The 17,129-nt window shown below is 43.9% G+C and overlaps 2 protein-coding genes across 4 annotated transcripts; one reads left to right on the plus strand and one right to left on the minus strand.

Moving 5' to 3' along the window:
* Positions 1-9: 9 nt before the first annotated feature.
* On the minus strand, positions 10-1,885 carry zcrb1 (zinc finger CCHC-type and RNA binding motif 1). The gene is made up of 8 exons (XM_061806630.1): positions 1,734-1,885; positions 1,516-1,616; positions 1,406-1,434; positions 1,194-1,305; positions 1,007-1,114; positions 818-927; positions 663-744; positions 10-579 (listed from the first exon to the last, which is right to left on the minus strand). Exons 2-8 carry the CDS (start codon positions 1,597-1,599, stop codon positions 430-432), a joined length of 675 nt encoding a protein of 224 aa, XP_061662614.1. The 5' UTR covers positions 1,600-1,616; positions 1,734-1,885; the 3' UTR covers positions 10-429.
* pphln1 (periphilin 1) lies at positions 1,864-17,055 on the plus strand. Of its 3 annotated transcripts, none has more exons than XM_061806625.1 (10): positions 1,864-1,933; positions 2,370-2,417; positions 2,590-2,654; positions 2,746-2,937; positions 3,033-3,094; positions 5,199-5,306; positions 6,654-6,805; positions 8,280-8,335; positions 10,631-10,771; positions 16,223-17,055. In XM_061806625.1, coding segments are annotated over exons 2-10 (1,053 nt in total). In that variant the 5' UTR covers positions 1,864-1,933; positions 2,370-2,416; the 3' UTR covers positions 16,499-17,055. The 3 variants fall into 3 exon arrangements, with proteins under 3 accessions (XP_061662609.1, XP_061662611.1, XP_061662610.1); XM_061806627.1 differs by having other exon boundaries at positions 1,865-1,933; positions 6,654-6,799; XM_061806626.1 differs by having other exon boundaries at positions 1,924-2,061.
* Positions 17,056-17,129: the final 74 nt, after the last annotated feature.

Consider the following 17,129-nt stretch of genomic DNA (forward strand, 5'->3'; position numbering starts at 1 on the left):
TACACGGAACACCCAAAAAACAATTTAATTATAACAAATTCAACTTAAGAGTATGTACAATGTTGCCAAATACTGAGCTTGACTAGAGGTGATCAGGTCCAAGCATCAATCTAAAATAAAAAAAAAGAAAAAGACTGCATGGCTCATTAGCCACCAAAGATGAAGTCGCCATCCGCCATCTTCATACTCCCAAAACAACCGCGGCAACTGCGATTCGTGGATGTGAGAAAACATTCCACAGGTAAATTAGAAAAATTTACTTTGACACTGTTAACGTTTGTTTCATTTTCTGATGATCTTAATTCACTTGAACAAAGTTTTGTTTACAGTTTACAAAATGGATGGATACAGAATAATATTCCATATGTACTCTATTTTAAAAGAATACATTATAAAAAAATAATAATAATTGTAACCCAACAGTGACCGTTAGTCACTCAGCTCTTCCTCATCACTAAAGTATGCGCTCTTTTTGATCCGTAGCTTTCTAGAGTCTGCGGATGTCGAAGGGTCCCCGCTATCATCCTGGGGCAAGACTACATTTTTTCTTTGCTTCTCCTCTTCGTCGATACGTGCTTGCTGTGAGGATGCAGAAGAAAAAAAGTCTGCCATTCATTTTACTACCTTGGATTTAAAAATAATCCACCATATCTGCACATTACCTGAAAAGCTATAGCTTGACTAAGACTATCGAGGGCCGGATCCTCTCCTTCTTCACTTTCCAGCTCTTCTTCTTCTTCTTCCCTGTGAGAGAAATATAAAGGTGTCAGGCATTCAGAGAAAATTCATTTTTTGTTCAGAAACGTTTGTTACTCACAGATGTTCTGTTTGCTGATTTTTTTTCTTGTTTTTCTTTTCCTTCTTCTTTGGTGGCTCTCTCTCCCCCAGCATATTTTTGGGGCATGCATAGCTCATATGTCCAATATCCTGTTAAATAGCTGTTAAATGACCCAAATGCACGCAACAACAAAAAGTTGGGGGGGGGGGGAATGACACTTGCACTAACCCCGCATTCGTAACACCTGCTCTTGTCCGTGTAGTTGCGCCTCCTGATAAACTCGGTCGCTCGTCCGTTGTCGATTGCAATACTGGCTTTGACGGTTCTGCCAAACAACTGGAAGGCAAGCACATCTGTAACTCACATGCGATTGAAAAAGAAAACGCTAATAAACGTGTGTGAAACTGTCACCCACCTGCTTGTTGTTCACTGCTCTTGCACAGTTATGAGCCGACTCTCTGTCCAGGAATAGAACAAATGCCACTCCTTTGCTTTTGTGGGTGTCTTTATCCTTCACAATTGTCACCCTGAGAAATGGACAACCATTACAGCATCATTGGTGGGTTTATCTGTTTAATAAAATGATTTGTCAAAGTGAACACACAAAAAAAGAGCAACGGTACTCACTTAACCACTTTTCCATATTTGGTAAACAGCTGAAATTATTATAAGCTTTTGTTATTTGGTTGTTTTTGCCCGTTTAAATGAAAATTTGAACCTTACAGGTGCTACATTACCTTGTGGAGATCGTTATTGGTGAGAGAGAATGGCAAATTCGACACATAAACAGTGCTTTTGCTTGGTGCTAAGCCTCCGCTCATGGTGAATTCATTCGAATCTTGGAGAGAAAAATACACAATTTTTTAGGAACGTGGAGTTCGTTAGCCACGGACATGCACATTATACAGCCGTATCAAACCACACCAATGCACAACTCGATATCAAAATTACCTACCAGTAGAGCGTTAACTGTTAGAAAACACTGAAATATATCGATGTATTGCAAAAAAGTATTAATCGTCTCTGGGGTCTCTTCGTGGGGGACGGTGAGGTAAATATAAACAGCGTTTCCACGTCGCATGCTGATGACGTTACTCTCTCCCGTCCAATAAGAAAACAGTTGTCGAAACTGTAGCATTTTCGAGAAAGGCTAACGTGAGTCTAATTTACCGAACGTGAAGCTGTTTTTTTACAACCTGCATGTCGTCCAATACGCTGACAAGCCGTTCTGTGGTCGTGTTGTCTTTTCTTGGTCGGAAACAATGATATAACTTTCACAAAAGGTGCACATTTTGTCCTTGGACGTGCAGGCTAATGCTAGCTAACGTGTAATGCTCGTACAAGTTCATCTTTACGCGCCTAAAACGGATTTATTGTTACGTTGTTGTTTTTTTTAAAATGCAGCGTTTCTGCTTTTGTGATGTTGTGGAATCTGATAAATTGGCATAGACGCGTAAAGGTCTGCTGAAAGTACAGCACGCTTTTCGACTGTTCCTTTTTGTTTGATTGATTCCTTTGACTGGCTAACGGCCGTCCAGCTTTCCTTACGTGGAGTGTAAATGTTCGTTTTCAAACTCTCTCCACATTTTAGTGAACGACTCCCCGCGCACACACAGCCAGAAAGCTCCCGGATCAGAAAGTGAGTTGATGATTGACAATATATGTTTGAATGCGTGTATTTTCACTTTAATGTTCCTCTACTGTGCTTATTATAATGATTTCATGAATTGGATTTGCTCTGTATATTTTGCTAGAGATGGTGAGTGAAATGAGACGGTGAAAAATTGTATAACTTTTTGTTTTCCTGGCAGTGAGTTACAGGAGGGACAGGAGTATACGAGATGCGTACGAAGAGCGTTTTGACAGGCCAGGGAGAGTAAGAGTCTGTCCAATCATCACTTCTCCTACCGCTCCTTTTCTCAAAGTGTGGCAAGTCCTGATCGCTGCATATCAACCATCCATTACAGGGTCAGTACTCTCGAGGAGGGGAGAGGCGAGGACACTTTGGCAGGCCTGACGGTTATGAATACGAAGGCGGTCCTCGCTTTTTCCCGAATGGCGGCGGACCGCGGAATTACCATGGAGAAGATCAGCGCGGCTACCACGGAGATGGCGGTCATTTCCCGCCAGAACGCAGACCTGGTCCCCATTCGCGAAGGGTGAAAGCATAAATACCATCTGAGTCATTTAAGCCAATTATGAAGTTAAAAATCTAAAAAAAAAAAAAAAAGTAACTTTCCTGTGTCTCTTTTAGGATGATTATTCTTACAGAGGACCCAGGGATGAGCAACACTCAGGCCGGCCTATGGAATATAAGTAAATGCTCACTACACATTCCGGTTATAGGCGACTCTGCACTAGACACTTCCGCGTTTGGTTTAAGTTGGCATGGCAGGTGAACGGCTAGTAACGACAATGACAGCTTTCAGTTTTCTCGACCCCCCCACGATGGGAGCTTTTTAACGGGAACCGCTGGCTCGGCCGGCCAGAACCAAGTGGCGGATGCGGCAGGCAGACAGCTTCAATCGTCACCGACTCTTGTTGTTTCGATGTTGGAATAGTCTAAGCCGAGCTCGTGCACCTACATCATAAAATCACGTGACTTTTGTTTACCTCATCATATTGCCGGTCAAGCTAAGCACTGCTCAATGCTAAGTCGGTTGGAGGCGACACGGAAATATGTCTTGTAGCGCGACCCCCAGTGTCTTGTCCGATCCCGTCAGACATTTAAAATAAACGACGGTACGTGGCAAAAATTAAATAAAAGACCCGTGTTTAATGCCGAAATCGATGTTTTCGCCGATAAGAAAATGGACTGTTAATTCCGCTTGTCTTGGACAAGCGGATCTACACACGGATCTGGTGAGTAAGTCATTGAGATTTACACGGAAAAGTTTGAAAGCGTATAAAAGTCCGGACGCATACGAACGCTTTGTTGCTGGATCTGTTCTCATGAGGAATAAATTGCAGATTGTGACTGTTTTGATTGGTCGTGAACGCGGAAGCATGTTCGGCCACACCTTTGCCGGAATTCATCGATCTTTTCAGCTAGTGTTCAGTACAAATACCAATATTTAAATAAATGACCCCCGGTTTTACACAAACTCGCATTCATTAACTATGATTGAAAAAAAAACGGCGGAAGTGTGTTCGGCCACACGTTAACCTTTGCTGGAATCCATCGATCTTTTCAAGTAGGATTCAATACAAATACCAATATTTAAATAAATGACCCCTGGTTTTACACAAACTCACATTCATTAACTATGATTGGGGGAAAAAAAAAATAAAGACGGAGTCGTCTCCATGGAACGTACACGGAAGCGATTGCGGTCACACTTCACCTCCGTAAACCTCTGCGACAGTTATTTTTAACATGCATTGTTCTCAAATGAGCCAACTTGGCATTATAAATACTTTTTAATTATGAGAATAATAATTCCTACCTCAAATGAAGTGATCACTACACAGTCGCGTGTCTATTTTGGTGGGGCACCATCCATCATGTTTAATTGCCGAAATCCATTGATATTTTCTGGTCTTTTCAGCATCAATTGATCTCTTTAAATATCTGTCTCGTCTGTTGTGACAACCAAACAGCACAACAGGGTCTCGGGTATTGTAAACATTCTCCTCCGGTTCAATTATCCCTCGCAGTGTCGAGCAGCTCCGTTTGACCGGCAATATGGCGCCGTGAAAATGGTGACGTCACGTGCACGAGCTCTATAGAGGTCACTGCAGTTTTTGGGCCCAAGATTTGGACCCTCCCATCCAATTGCCATAATGTTTGTTGATGATGTCAACACAGTTTTCATCTGTTTAAAAAAAAAAAAAAAAAAAAATGGTTCCTAGTCTGATTGTGATGTGGGCAGCTCCTTGACTTGGCTAGCGAGCTAGTTGTGGCTAACACATCTCTCTAAATCACTCATCGTCACCTCCATAAGATATAGTTCTGACAAGTATTATGAAGAAAGGAGGACAAGGACTAATTAATAGCGAAACCGGCACTTTGCTATAGTTAAATGTAGTCATGGAAATAATAAGTGAAAAATAAATCTAGTGAAAGTGAAAAGTAAATCTAGACGAAAAAATATAGCACACAGCCACACACAGGACAGTCAAAAAACTGGAAATGGATTAATATGGCATGTCACCTAAAAGGAGGGCACTCTAAGATTAATATTTAGCATTAAATATTTATGTTAGCAGTTTTTTGTTGAATAGATGGATGTTTTTTTTTTTTTTCATATTTGTATAGTTGTTTTAGCAGATCTTTTTGAGTATATTTTTTTCCACATCACTACAAATTAACACATACTTAGTGCATATTTTCATCACTCAACAAAGTGATATCGTGCGACTACTCGCGTGCAAACCTCATGTTTGGACTGCAATTATTTCTGTTTCCTTCTGCCCTCAGTAACCGAGCACCACCACCACGCAACCAAGGCATTTACCCAGCGCCCCGATCGTTACCAGAGAGCGGAGCCGACACGCTCGTGCAAGCCATCCTCAACCTGGACCGGGGGTATGAATAAGAAAAAAAAAAAATGTATTCCTAAAGGTCCACTGTCATGAAATGCATGATTTGTCGTATGTTATTAATGAAAAAAACGGCAGCTGACATGGACACATGCGTTTTTTTTTCACCACAAAACATGATTTTGACGTATGTGGCTTTTTGTAACTCCCGCCATGAAAATCCTCTTGAGGGATTTGTTTTCGACAAGAAGCAGGAAGTGACGTACGGGGCAGTCGCGCACTCAAGCGGTCTCGTCTGTTTATACTAGTTTTACCTGCTGGAAGGTAGCTCGTTGTTCCTCCGTGTTAGCCAAAATGCCGGCTCGTTACTTTGCTCGAACACTCGGGAGGAAGGATTCGCTCTTCATACTTTTCAGGTTCAGAAGGTTGGCCTCCGCAGGCCTTGTGGACCGCCACCGGCCTTGTCGACAAGGCTTCGGCTGGGGTGGCTCGTCGCGGCGCCGGGTCGCAATGGCTCATCTCCGCTGCGGAAGTGAATTGGACGGGGAGGTGGTTTGGCCGCGATGTCATCGCTCGCAGACCGGGAAGGGGGTTTGGCCACGGTGTTGTTGTCGTCACTCGCGGGCGGCGTTTTTAATCACCGCCACGGGGAGATGGCTCGGGCGGCGACGTGGTTTGGCCATGATCCGCATATCATCCAAACGTGGCTCGAAACGATAGGGTAATATTCCCCGGTCACTTCACTCGGTTTTGAGATGATCTCTTCTTCGAAAATAGCGTGTTCGTCTCCCATAGTAGGTGGCAAAGCGTGTTTTCAATGGCGAATGTCCAGTGTGACGTCGCGGGCAGGGGACGCAGCCAATATTGCGACCGCTCGGATGTCGAGTGAGACTTCCGCAACTTTACGCACGGATGACGTGCTCTCTGCTCATATCTATTTTTTCGCATAGACATTGAAGTGAATAATGTTATATGTATTTTTCATTACAATATCTATTTTAGAATGTTTATGGGGATGACACTTGACCTTTAAGGCTTGTCTGTTTGTCTGACATGTAAGTCAAAGTAGTCTGCAAATGCACATTGTGGAAACTAAGGCCGGACGATTATGTAAAAAAAAAAAAAAAAAAAATCACTTACCCACACTTCAGCACATTAATTATTTGTATTCCATTATAATAATTTTGATTGTGAGAGGACACAATCTAGATGAAATAAATTTAGATTGCCTCGCCCTGATGATAACTATTGAAGGCTTGACTCAATAAAAGCGCTACAAGCATGCTGATGCTGCAGAGAATGCTAGATGGCAGTGTTGTACTTTATTGGTAACAGTATTCAGAAGATAATAAATGTGTCCATTTTTTTTTTTTTACTATTCCTACTGTCTCAGAGACGACAGACAGGACTACCGGAGGAAGGCGCCGGCGTTCCCGCCCCCCAGAGACCGTTCCCCCCACAGCCGGTCAGGTTCGAGCGTGAGCAGCAGGAGCTACTCGCCGGACCGCGCCAAAAACCTCCCGTTTCCCTCACAGCAAGGCAAGAGTATGTCGGATTCCTGACGCTTTCCTGGTCTTTGCCGCACCGCTCAGCCCTTTTTTTTTTCGCCAGGTTGTGCGAAAATATGATAAAGATGATAGGGTGAGAGTCACGCAGGTCCCAGTGAGCACCACTGGGGGGCGCTCTTTCCTCACAGTGGATAGGAGTCTACTGGTCTGTACATGAGTCTTGAAAACAAGTTTGGGTCTGAGTGACAGTTGCCGGTTCAGCATCATGTCAAGTAAATTCATTCTTACTTGAAGACAATTTGGTTGTGAATTTAGTCCTGCAATCACCTTTCAAGATATACCGGTTTTTCTTTACCAAATTAAAACAATAGAAATGGATCTATAACGATACTACAGTGATGCTTATTCTATCTATCACACAAGTCTTTTTTTGGAGAACAGGTTGTGTCACAAATACAAGATTTTGTTATGCAGGTTAGTACATATTTATTTGGACGCCAATTGACTTATTATAAAAAATTGAAATTCTAAAGTATCTCATTTTCATGGTCACCATCTTTAAACATAACTTGAGGATGGGGAGCCTTCAATTTCTTTTTCTTTATTTAATTTATTAAATTATTATTGTAAATATATATTCATAATAAATATTTAATTGTATATAATATATCTTTAGTGTTATTTTATTTTTATTTATTCACGCAATTTCAACCTGCAATTTCAGTTTAACTTTTCAATGTTAACAAATTCGCCATAAAAAAAAAAAAATCAACCTTCAAAATTCAAATGCAGTATTTTCAGTCTCCTGTGATTCAACTGGTTCCAAGAAGTCAGGGTTACATCAGGTCAGAACCAACACCCAGCCAATCAAGTTACACTTTCTTAGTCTCGAGATGTCACATGACTAAGTAAGCGGAACTGGATTGGCTGGGGGTTGGGTTCTGACCGGAAGTAACCCCGCCTTCTTAACAATGAATTTAAACAGTGAATTTAAAACAGCGAATTGTAGCCAGTTGAATCTCAGGAGACTGAAAATATTGCATTTGAATTTTTTGTCAATATTGAAAAATTAAACTGAAATACAGCTATTGAAAATGTGATCACTTTGAAATAACAATGTGAATTTTACAACATAAAATTTTCAGATGCATTTTTTTTTTTTAATTAAAATCCCGGCGGCACGAATTTACTTCCATAGGGAAAGAACAGAAATGAAATGAAATTAAAAGCCTCCACAAGATTGATGTCCTTCCCGTTTGCTTGGTGGCAAGAACGCGTTAAGTGGAGGGACGCGGTGTCCAGTTTGACGAAAATCTTTGTACGGGTTGATGTGAATTCCAGGAAAGTCGGGGTTTGCAGCGCCAACTTCATCACTTTCCGGATGCTCCTTTTGTCATGCTCCATTTACTCTCCTTCCTCGAATCCTCATCTTTTCCCTTTTCCATGTTTGCTTTCTTGCTTTTTCAATCATTGCCTTTTTTTTTTTTTTTTTTTTTTTAATTATTTCCCAGAAAAGATCCCGGGTCTGTCAAGAGAAGGCTCGCCGAGCAGCGCAACCTCAAACAAGGTGAGGTCGTAGGGATATGGGGGGGGGGGGTCTGAAAGCAAACTGCATCCGGACCTTCCTAAATTCTTTCTAATAAGTCAAGGGTGTCAAATTCTTTTTTGTCGCGGGCCACATTGTAGTTACGGTTTCCCACAGAGGGCCGTTATGGGGGTGCGATATCGCAACGTTATCATTTGATTTGAACAAAAATCATGAAAGTTGATAAACATTATTTGCCTGTCCGTGCCACATAAAATCATGTGGTGTGCCGGATCTGGCCCCCGTGCCTTGAGTTTGACACCCGTGGTTACAATATGACAATTTGAAATTTTGGTGCAGATTTTAACAAATATCGTGGAAGTTGACACGTGATTTTTAACAAAAATCGTGGAAGTTGACACACGTGATTTGCCTTTGCGGGCCAAATAAAATCATGTAGCGGGCTGGATCTGGGCCTCAGGCCTAGAGTTTGACACCTGTGATTTCTGATATGACAATTTGAACTTTTGGTACAGATTTGAACAAGAATCCTGGAAGTTGACACGTGATTTGCCGTCGCGGGTCCCATAAAATCATGCGGTGGGTCGGATCTGGCCCCTGGGCCTCGTGTTTGACAGCGGTGTAATAAGTGTTTTCGCCCTCTTGAAATATGTTAATGGAATTTAAAGTGGCCCTCACGCAGCGCATGAAAATCCATGCGCCCCGGTGCTTTTGTTTACCTGCCGTGTAAGCAGACTTCAGTCTTGTAATGACGGCTGCGCGTGGGGGGGCTGAAGTGTCGCCATGAGTCAAAGTCACGTTTCTTTATTTGTCTTTCAGTTATGACATCGACCGCTCTTTACCGCCGCGCGTATTGACGAAAGCGAGCTTTGTAAATAATAAGTTTCGCCGATCTCGCCCAACTCGCGTCGTTGCAAGCTGCAGGTTAAATCGAGTCAGATGCGGGGGCCCACCCAGAAGTGAAAAGGCTAAACGCATTAAGCCAGAGTCATAATTTTATCATAGGATCTTAGCCACAAAGCTTAGAGGGACTCCCCACGGAACGTAACTTGGACCACTATTTAAAGTGAACAACTGTTTCCTCTCGCTCACGGAGGCCGCCAATTGGCAGTTTGATAGCCCCCCCCAAGTGATAGAACATTAAGATCTGGGGCCCTGCATTAAGATTTCAAAGATTGAACACGGAAGCCGAGTGCGTTCCCGCTCAAGGCGCTATCAACTCCTGTGATGAAAGTTTCAAGTGGTCCACCCTTGGAAACACACCGGCGCTTACTTGTAGTGTTTGATCTCGGGCCCGTGCATTGTTTTACTCTTGTTTTGGGGGGCCAGAAACCCATAACCTCTTCCGAGATAAAAGGCCTGCTCAGTGCCCCCCGAAAAGGCTGCGCTAATGGCCTCCGACCGCTCCCTGCTGTGGAGAGTCAACAAAGCCAAAACAGGATTTCGGGAGCCATCTTGAGAGTGTAAACACCCAAAAAAAAAAAAAAAAATTGTAAAAGTTGACTCTTGTCAGTGTGCCAGGGTGGATTCTAGAGCGGACCTTAAACGTGCCGTAATTCTCGGCCTACAGAGCGCACTTGGTTACAAGCCTCACCGAGTACATTTGTAAAGGAAATACTATTTGGTACATATATAAGCTGCAAGTGTCCACATTGAAACACGACATTTTTACAGAGCTAGACGGTACACAGAGTATAAAGCTGCGCTTGCACCAAAGCTAGCGGTAATGTAGGTTCTGCCGTAACGCGCTAAAGCTAGCGCTAACAGGGCAGCGGATGCGCGTATATTTGTAAACTGCCGGCCATTCTGAAACATCCCCAGGCAGCCATCTTGAGTCGGGAAGGAAAGGGAAATAACTCCGTGCTAACGTTGACCGATGAGTTAGCCTCTCCTGATACCAAATTATGGTTTCAGATTAAAACACTTAAATATTTTGATATACTGAAGGATATAAAGCGTAAAAATCAGGATGTCGCTTTCGTCATAAACTGCGCACGCCATTGTAATGTGGCATCCAGCCATCCTTCCAGTTTCTGAACTGCTCATCCTCACAAGGGTCGCCCAGCAATGTTTTCCTATTTGCTCTTTCTCTTGGCTTCCGTCGCTGCTCTTTTATATGGAAACACGAGTTGCCAGCATACCCAGTGGATTCAAGACAAATGTTTTTAGTCCCCTAATGCCGTTGTTTTTCTTTCCTTTTTTTAATGGCGCTGTGAATTTGCTCGGCGGGAAAAGCTTGCTCACCCAGTCACTTATAGTCCAAAATGAAATGTAGCCATGTGGATGGTTAAATGACATGCTTGCCTCTCCTTTTAGGAGGAGAGCAATCCACCTGAAGCAGAAAAGGAGGAACCGTTGCCGGCTCCTGTCGCCGAGGAGAGTCCGAAGACAACCACAGACAACTTTAAGGAGCGCCGAGAGCTGGCGATTGCGGCGAAAGCCCGGGAGATTGAAAAGGTGCACCTTTTATTACCATTTCAAACTGTACTGTGTTATTAATTATGACTTTTATCAATTCTGATTTGATTGCCGGAATTTCCGATCTATAAGCCGCGGCTTTTTTCACACGCTTTCAGCCCTGCGGTTTAAACAGTGATGCGGCTAATTTGTGCATTTTTTTTTTCCTCACGACCGCAAGGGGGCACTCGAGCGGAAAAGCTAAGATTGAGACTGGTGGAATATATGTGCCAAGGAAGTGACTTGTACCGTTGCGACCCCGTTAGCGCTGCGCTAGCATGTTACTGCCGTGTCTCAGTGATTTTTATTAGTACGTTTTTTTTGTTTTACCGGCCCGGTTATTGCGATGCTAGCGTTAGCGCAGAACTTGCTTTGTGTACGTTTTTTTTTTTTTTGTTTGTTTTTTTTTGGGAATATTTCATTTCAATGTATCATTGTATATAATTGCTGTTATCGTCAGTGTCATTAAATGTCAATATACACAATCTCAAAATTGTATATATTATCATATGACATGATGATAAAATCTATATTGTCATGATAATGCTACATAATGGTGTGTGACATGGACAAAATTTTTCCTGATGGTTTCATAACCCTACCCCCTAACGATTTTTTTTTTACATTGAAAACAGTAAAAGCCGCAAGTGCCCACATTGAAACACGAGATATTTACAAAGAAAGACGGTCCACAGAAAGAGTTTTCAAAGTTCTAATACCTTAGCTTAGCTTAACATAGCAACAACATGGTAGCACAAAAAAACAGCCGCGGCAGCTACACAGTAGCAACACGGTAGCACGGCACTAACAGGACCGGTTAAAAAAAACAACATACTTAAATCACTGAGATGTGGCAGTGACACATCAGCAACACGCTAGTGCATTGCTAATGCTTGCGCGTCACTAATACTAGCGCAATGCTAACGGGGCCGGTTAAAAACAAGACAATACTGGTAAAAATCACTGATACACTGCAGTAGCACAGCGCTAACGCTAGCGCAGTAGCGTTAACAGGGCCGGTTTGGGGGGGGGGGGGGGGGGACGGGTAAAAAGTCACTTCCCCGTCACATATATTCCACCGGTCTCATGCTTACATTTTCTGCTCAAGTGCCCCCTTACGGCCGTTAGAAATAATGCACAAATTAGCTGCATCACCGCATAAAATGTCGCGGCTTATAGGCCGGAAATCACCTTTTATCTATTAGTAGGACACGATTTTACTGTAGCAACAGCGCTAACGCAATACCCCGCATATCAAAATAACGATACAGAGTTATATCACGTAGTCAGGCCTCGTTGGAGAAGTTTCGAACCAAAAATGCAGCACAGTGTGACGTCCTCATTGATTTGCGACGCGAGAGGAATCAATTAGCTGAATGGTCTGGCAAGCAGGCTCACAATTCCTAGAAATGAAATTGGGAACCGCTCCTTTAAAAAGTGTAATAAAATACGATGAGTCAAAATCATCTTAAGACTAACGCAAGATCTCGGTCCCGTGCGTAATTTTTTCCACCAAGGCAGAGAATTTGCATGTATGTCAATGAAATTGGTTTAGGCACACACGACCATCTGTCACGACACTTAGAAATCACAGCTGTAGATGATAAATGTGATATTTTTTTTTCCATCTTTGACAAATGTAATGGGTTGAGTATGATTATTTTCTTTAACATTTCTGAACAACACAAAAGTAATGATCCCTTACAACACAGGTGTCAAACTCAAGGCCCGGGGGCCAGATCCGGCCCGCCACAGGACTTTAGGTGGCCCGTGAAGCCACATCTAGTGTCGATTTCAATTATTCTTGTAAAAATTTGCACAAAAATTTCAAATCGTCACGCATCATAAATGATCAAGTTGAGATATTACAAGAGTTTTTGTGTTACCAGACATGGATAGTTGGAAAAACCACATTGCCCTTGATTTCTGATTCCAAAAGTAGATCATAAATTGATAATGTAAACATGATGAGATAATTAAATATTTGTATTGTTTCACTGTCATAACGGCCCTCTGAGGGGAAACCGGAACCACAATGTGGCCCGCGAGAAAAATGAGTCACCAATTACGCGCCATGGATGGAATAATGAATGTAAATAAATGGTCATTCTAAATCGGTGGTCTCAAACTCGCGGCCCGTGGGCCATATTATGTGGCCCCCCCACCTTAATATGATACTATAATGTTAGTGCGGCCCTCGAGTTTTATATGGATGGCACGTCTACAGTGTTGTGTGCGGAGCAGACCAATCACGGTGGGGTAGATGGCTATCGGGCGTGTGACCTCGACCAAGCCTGATGCAGGCACATAAGAAATTTTCAATGAGAAAGTTGCCAAGGAGAGATTTGCCGGGAGCATTGTTCATAGCCGCTGCCATCAGGCGAGCTCGACGCGGCAGCCATCCGACGCGCACATGCGTACGTCTGTCATACGCGTGCGGATCTTTTGTGACGTTATGAGAGACGGCTTACGTGGTCCGCCCCAAACTCATTTTTTTTAGGAGCTACCTACCTGTCATTTGGAACCCACAAAGCTCTCGTCCTTTGCACCCGTGGAATCCATTTTTCTCTTGGAAACTTCTGAAGGGTAAATCCATCCTCCCGAGTGTTCGAGCAATATTCAGCAATGCAACAGGCCGGCATTTTGAAGGGACAACGAGCTACCTTCCCGCAGGCAAAACTAATAGAAACAAACAAGTCCACTGGAGGGTGCTCCTGCCCCGTATGTCACTTCCTGATTCTTCTCGAAAACAAATCCCTCGAGAGGATTTTCATGGCGGGAGTTACAAAAAGCCATATACGTCAAAATCATGTTTTGTGGTGGGGAAAAAAACGGCTGCATTTTTTTCATGAATAACATACTAAAAGTCGTCTATTTCATCACACTTGACCTTTTTCGGTGGGGGCCACAAAGTATAACCTTGGGGGGGGCCGCAATTGGCCCGCGGGCCGCAAGTTTGAGACCTCTAATCTTATTTTGTGTTTAAAAAAAAAAAAAAAAAAAAGGTTTGAGAAGATAGGATTGTTTTTAATTTCTAATTGAAATTCCACGTAAGTCCATGTGCGCTGAGGCTGCGTCCCAGACTCCGCCTCCAGCGGCCCGAAGGTCAATTGAGTTTGAGCCCCGTGTTCGAAATGCTCAAACGATATCACAATGCTCCACTTCGCCTTCTCCATTTTTCTCGAAATACTTAACCGATGTCCATAAACGTGTAGAAGTAGACCAGGATATAGGTCGGTGCGTTTAACCCCCCCCATGCAACGCTGTGCTACCGCTGCTTTACTGGGACCATTAAACCAACCCGAAGCGGCTCTGCCTCGACGCGTACGATTCCGCGTGAGAGAATCCCGCAAGCGCTTGTAACGCGTTTGCTGACGCCGCAGATTCGGGCCCGTTTTATAGCCCCGTCGTCTTTCTAGGCCATCTGTGTGGAGCCCTCTTACCACAAGTTTATTGGAAAAATGCTCATTTTGGAAAGTGATTAACAGTGTTTGTGTAGAACCCACACACACACACACACACACCTATTTACATTTAATGCGACCCCCCCCCCGCCCCCCTAGCTTGAAAATTCCTTTCCCATCATTCAAAGATTATTTACCTGTAGTCATCTTTCTTCTTCTTCTTCTGAAATATTTGGATCCGTGGTCCACTAACAGCAGGCAATCAATTCACGTGCGCCGCAATTGTTTGGCCCTCCGCGTCCAATCTGGTCTAGCCATCTCGCCCGAATCGAGCCGCTCCTGTAAAAAAAAAAAAAAAAAAAAAAGCCCAAGGACTTAAAACTCGTCACGCAGTTTACAAACTGACTTTTCCGTCATCAACTCGACGTCACGCTGGGCCGAGTCCTCTTCTGTGTATTTACGTAGCTTGTTGAAATTTGCTCCGCTGAAATTCTACCCGGGCCCTTTTTTTTTTCCCCCCTCTTTGTCGGGAGTTGACTTTGGCCGCGGTACAAACTAGTCGGTTACGGTGAACGACAAGGCATGAAAGGGCAATAAACTCGATCATGTTTTACTCCTCGCATTCCAGGCTGTGACACAAAGTGCGTTTCATTTCGTTTGGTGAGGGGATCGAAATATGTTTGACAAGCGGGCAGAAGTACAGACATTTTGGACCCTCTTTTCTTTTGGCTTCAAAGGTGCCAGCGCTCGACTGAGGGTTGCCGCTTAGTTGGTTTTTCGTCTCTCCCTGCCCGTCCCAAACCGAGCCATCAAAACAAGTTGGACGCCCAGACACGGGCGGCTTCATTTAAGCTTTGCCCTCCCCGCCCAGAGTCGAGCACAGTTCTGTTCCTTCCTGTTTGGATAAGAGGGGAAGTTGTTAATAATCCAGGAAGTATATTCTGAGCACATTGTTTGAGATGCAGCCTTGCCTGGGTTCACAAGTGTTGGCTTCACGTACTTGATTGGATATTTCCGACGCTACTGTGATCTTTCGCGTAACACCAGGAATAAACCGTAATTCCCGGCCTGCAGAGTGCACCTAGTTAGACGCCTCACCCGGTACATTTTGTAAAGGAAATACCATTTGGTACATGCAAACGCCGCAGTTGTGTAAAAGTCGCAAGTGCCCACACTGAAACTCACATTGAAATATTTACGAAGAAAGACGATACTCAGAGTTTTCAAAGTTTTAATACCTTAGCTTAGTTTAATGTAGCAGCAACACTGTAGCATGAGCAGGGCTGGTTAAAAAAAAAAAAAAAAAGAATAAGAATAACATACTGGTAAAAAAAAAAAAACAGCTGCGACAGCTACACAGTAGCAACAGGGTAGCGCAGCACTAACGGGGCCGGTTAAAAAATAATAATAAACATACCTAAATCGCTGACACAGCAGCAACACGCTAGCGTGGTCCTAACACTAGCAGCGCGGCGCTAGGGCTGCGCTAACAGTGCCAGTTAAAAAAAAAAACATACTGGTAAAACTCAGACATGGCAGTAACACAGAAGCAACACGCTAACACAGCGCTAGCGCGGCGCTAACAGAGCAGGTGAAAGAAACATAGCGGTAAAAATCACTGAGATAAGGCAGCAACAAGCTAACACAGCGCTAGCGCGGCGCTAACAATCCCAGTTAAAAAAAAAAACCATACTGGTAAAAATCACTGAGACACGGCAGTAGCACAGCAGCAACATGCTAACACGGCGTTAGTGCAGCGCAAACTGGACCGGTTAAAAAAAAAAAAACGTACCAGTAATCACTGAGACACGGCAGTATCACAGCACCAACACAGTGCTAGCGTGGTGCTAACACGGCTGGTTAAAGAAAAAAACATACTGGTAAAAATCACCGAGACACGGCAGCAACACGCTAACACGGCGCTAATAGGGCCGGTTAAGAAAAACTTAGCGGCAGTAATTTCCTTGAGGCGGCACCTATGCCACCTTTTGGATGTCCACCCGCAAGATTGTGAACGACTCAAAGTAGCAGTTTTGTCCACTCTCAGGTTTACCGCCAGGACTGCGAAACGTTCGGCATGGTGGTGAAGATGCTGGTCGCCAAAGATCCCAATCTGGAGAAGCAGCTCCAAGTCCCCCTCAGGGAGAACCTCGGGGAGCTCCGCGAGCGGTGCCTCGAGGACCTCAAGCACTTCATCGGCGAAATGGACGAGGCAGTACGACAGCCGGAGGCCCCCACTTGTGACTCGACCACCTCGGGCAGCCACAAGGCGCCAAAGACGGCGATCAACAACGGCTCTCAGCTGTCTGACAAATTGGCCTGATGGAACATTTTAGGAGTCACGTCCGACCGACCGCAGCAGATCAGATTTGGATTCCGGCTGACTGGGGACATCTTGGATTTTCTGGATTCTGACTCTTTTTCCGACACGTTGGGTAAGGGTTCATCAGTGTTAACTTTGAACTTTTTTTTTTTTTTTTTTACCCATTTGGTGTTCTCTGGAAAGCGTTGGCCTCACAGTTCCGGGCGCCCGTGTTCAAACCCGTCCCGTGCCTGTGTGGATTTTCTCCCGGGACTCCGGTTTCCTCCCGCCTCCCAAAAACACGCAACGTTAATTGGACACTCTAAATTGCCCCTCGGTGGGATTGCGAGTGCGATTGTTTTGTCTCTGTGCCCTGCGATTGGCTGGCAACCAGTTCAGGGCGTACCCTACCTCCTGCTCCGTTGACAGCTGGGATAGGCTCCGGCACACCCTTGTGAGGATAAGCAGCGAGAAAAATTGGACCGATGGATGAAGTTCAAGATCAAATCTACTGGTGCTGTGTCACCATGGTAATGTCGCGAAAAAACATTTTTCAAATAAACATACATTTTTGGTTATTTTTGTTTCTATTTGAAATTATTGTGCTTTCCTCCGACGTTATGGATAAGCAGTCAAATATCAAAAATGTTTT

The sequence above is a fragment of the Syngnathoides biaculeatus genome, chromosome 20 (assembly GCF_019802595.1).
Source record: "Syngnathoides biaculeatus isolate LvHL_M chromosome 20, ASM1980259v1, whole genome shotgun sequence".
Taxonomy (NCBI): Eukaryota; Metazoa; Chordata; class Actinopteri; order Syngnathiformes; family Syngnathidae; genus Syngnathoides; species Syngnathoides biaculeatus.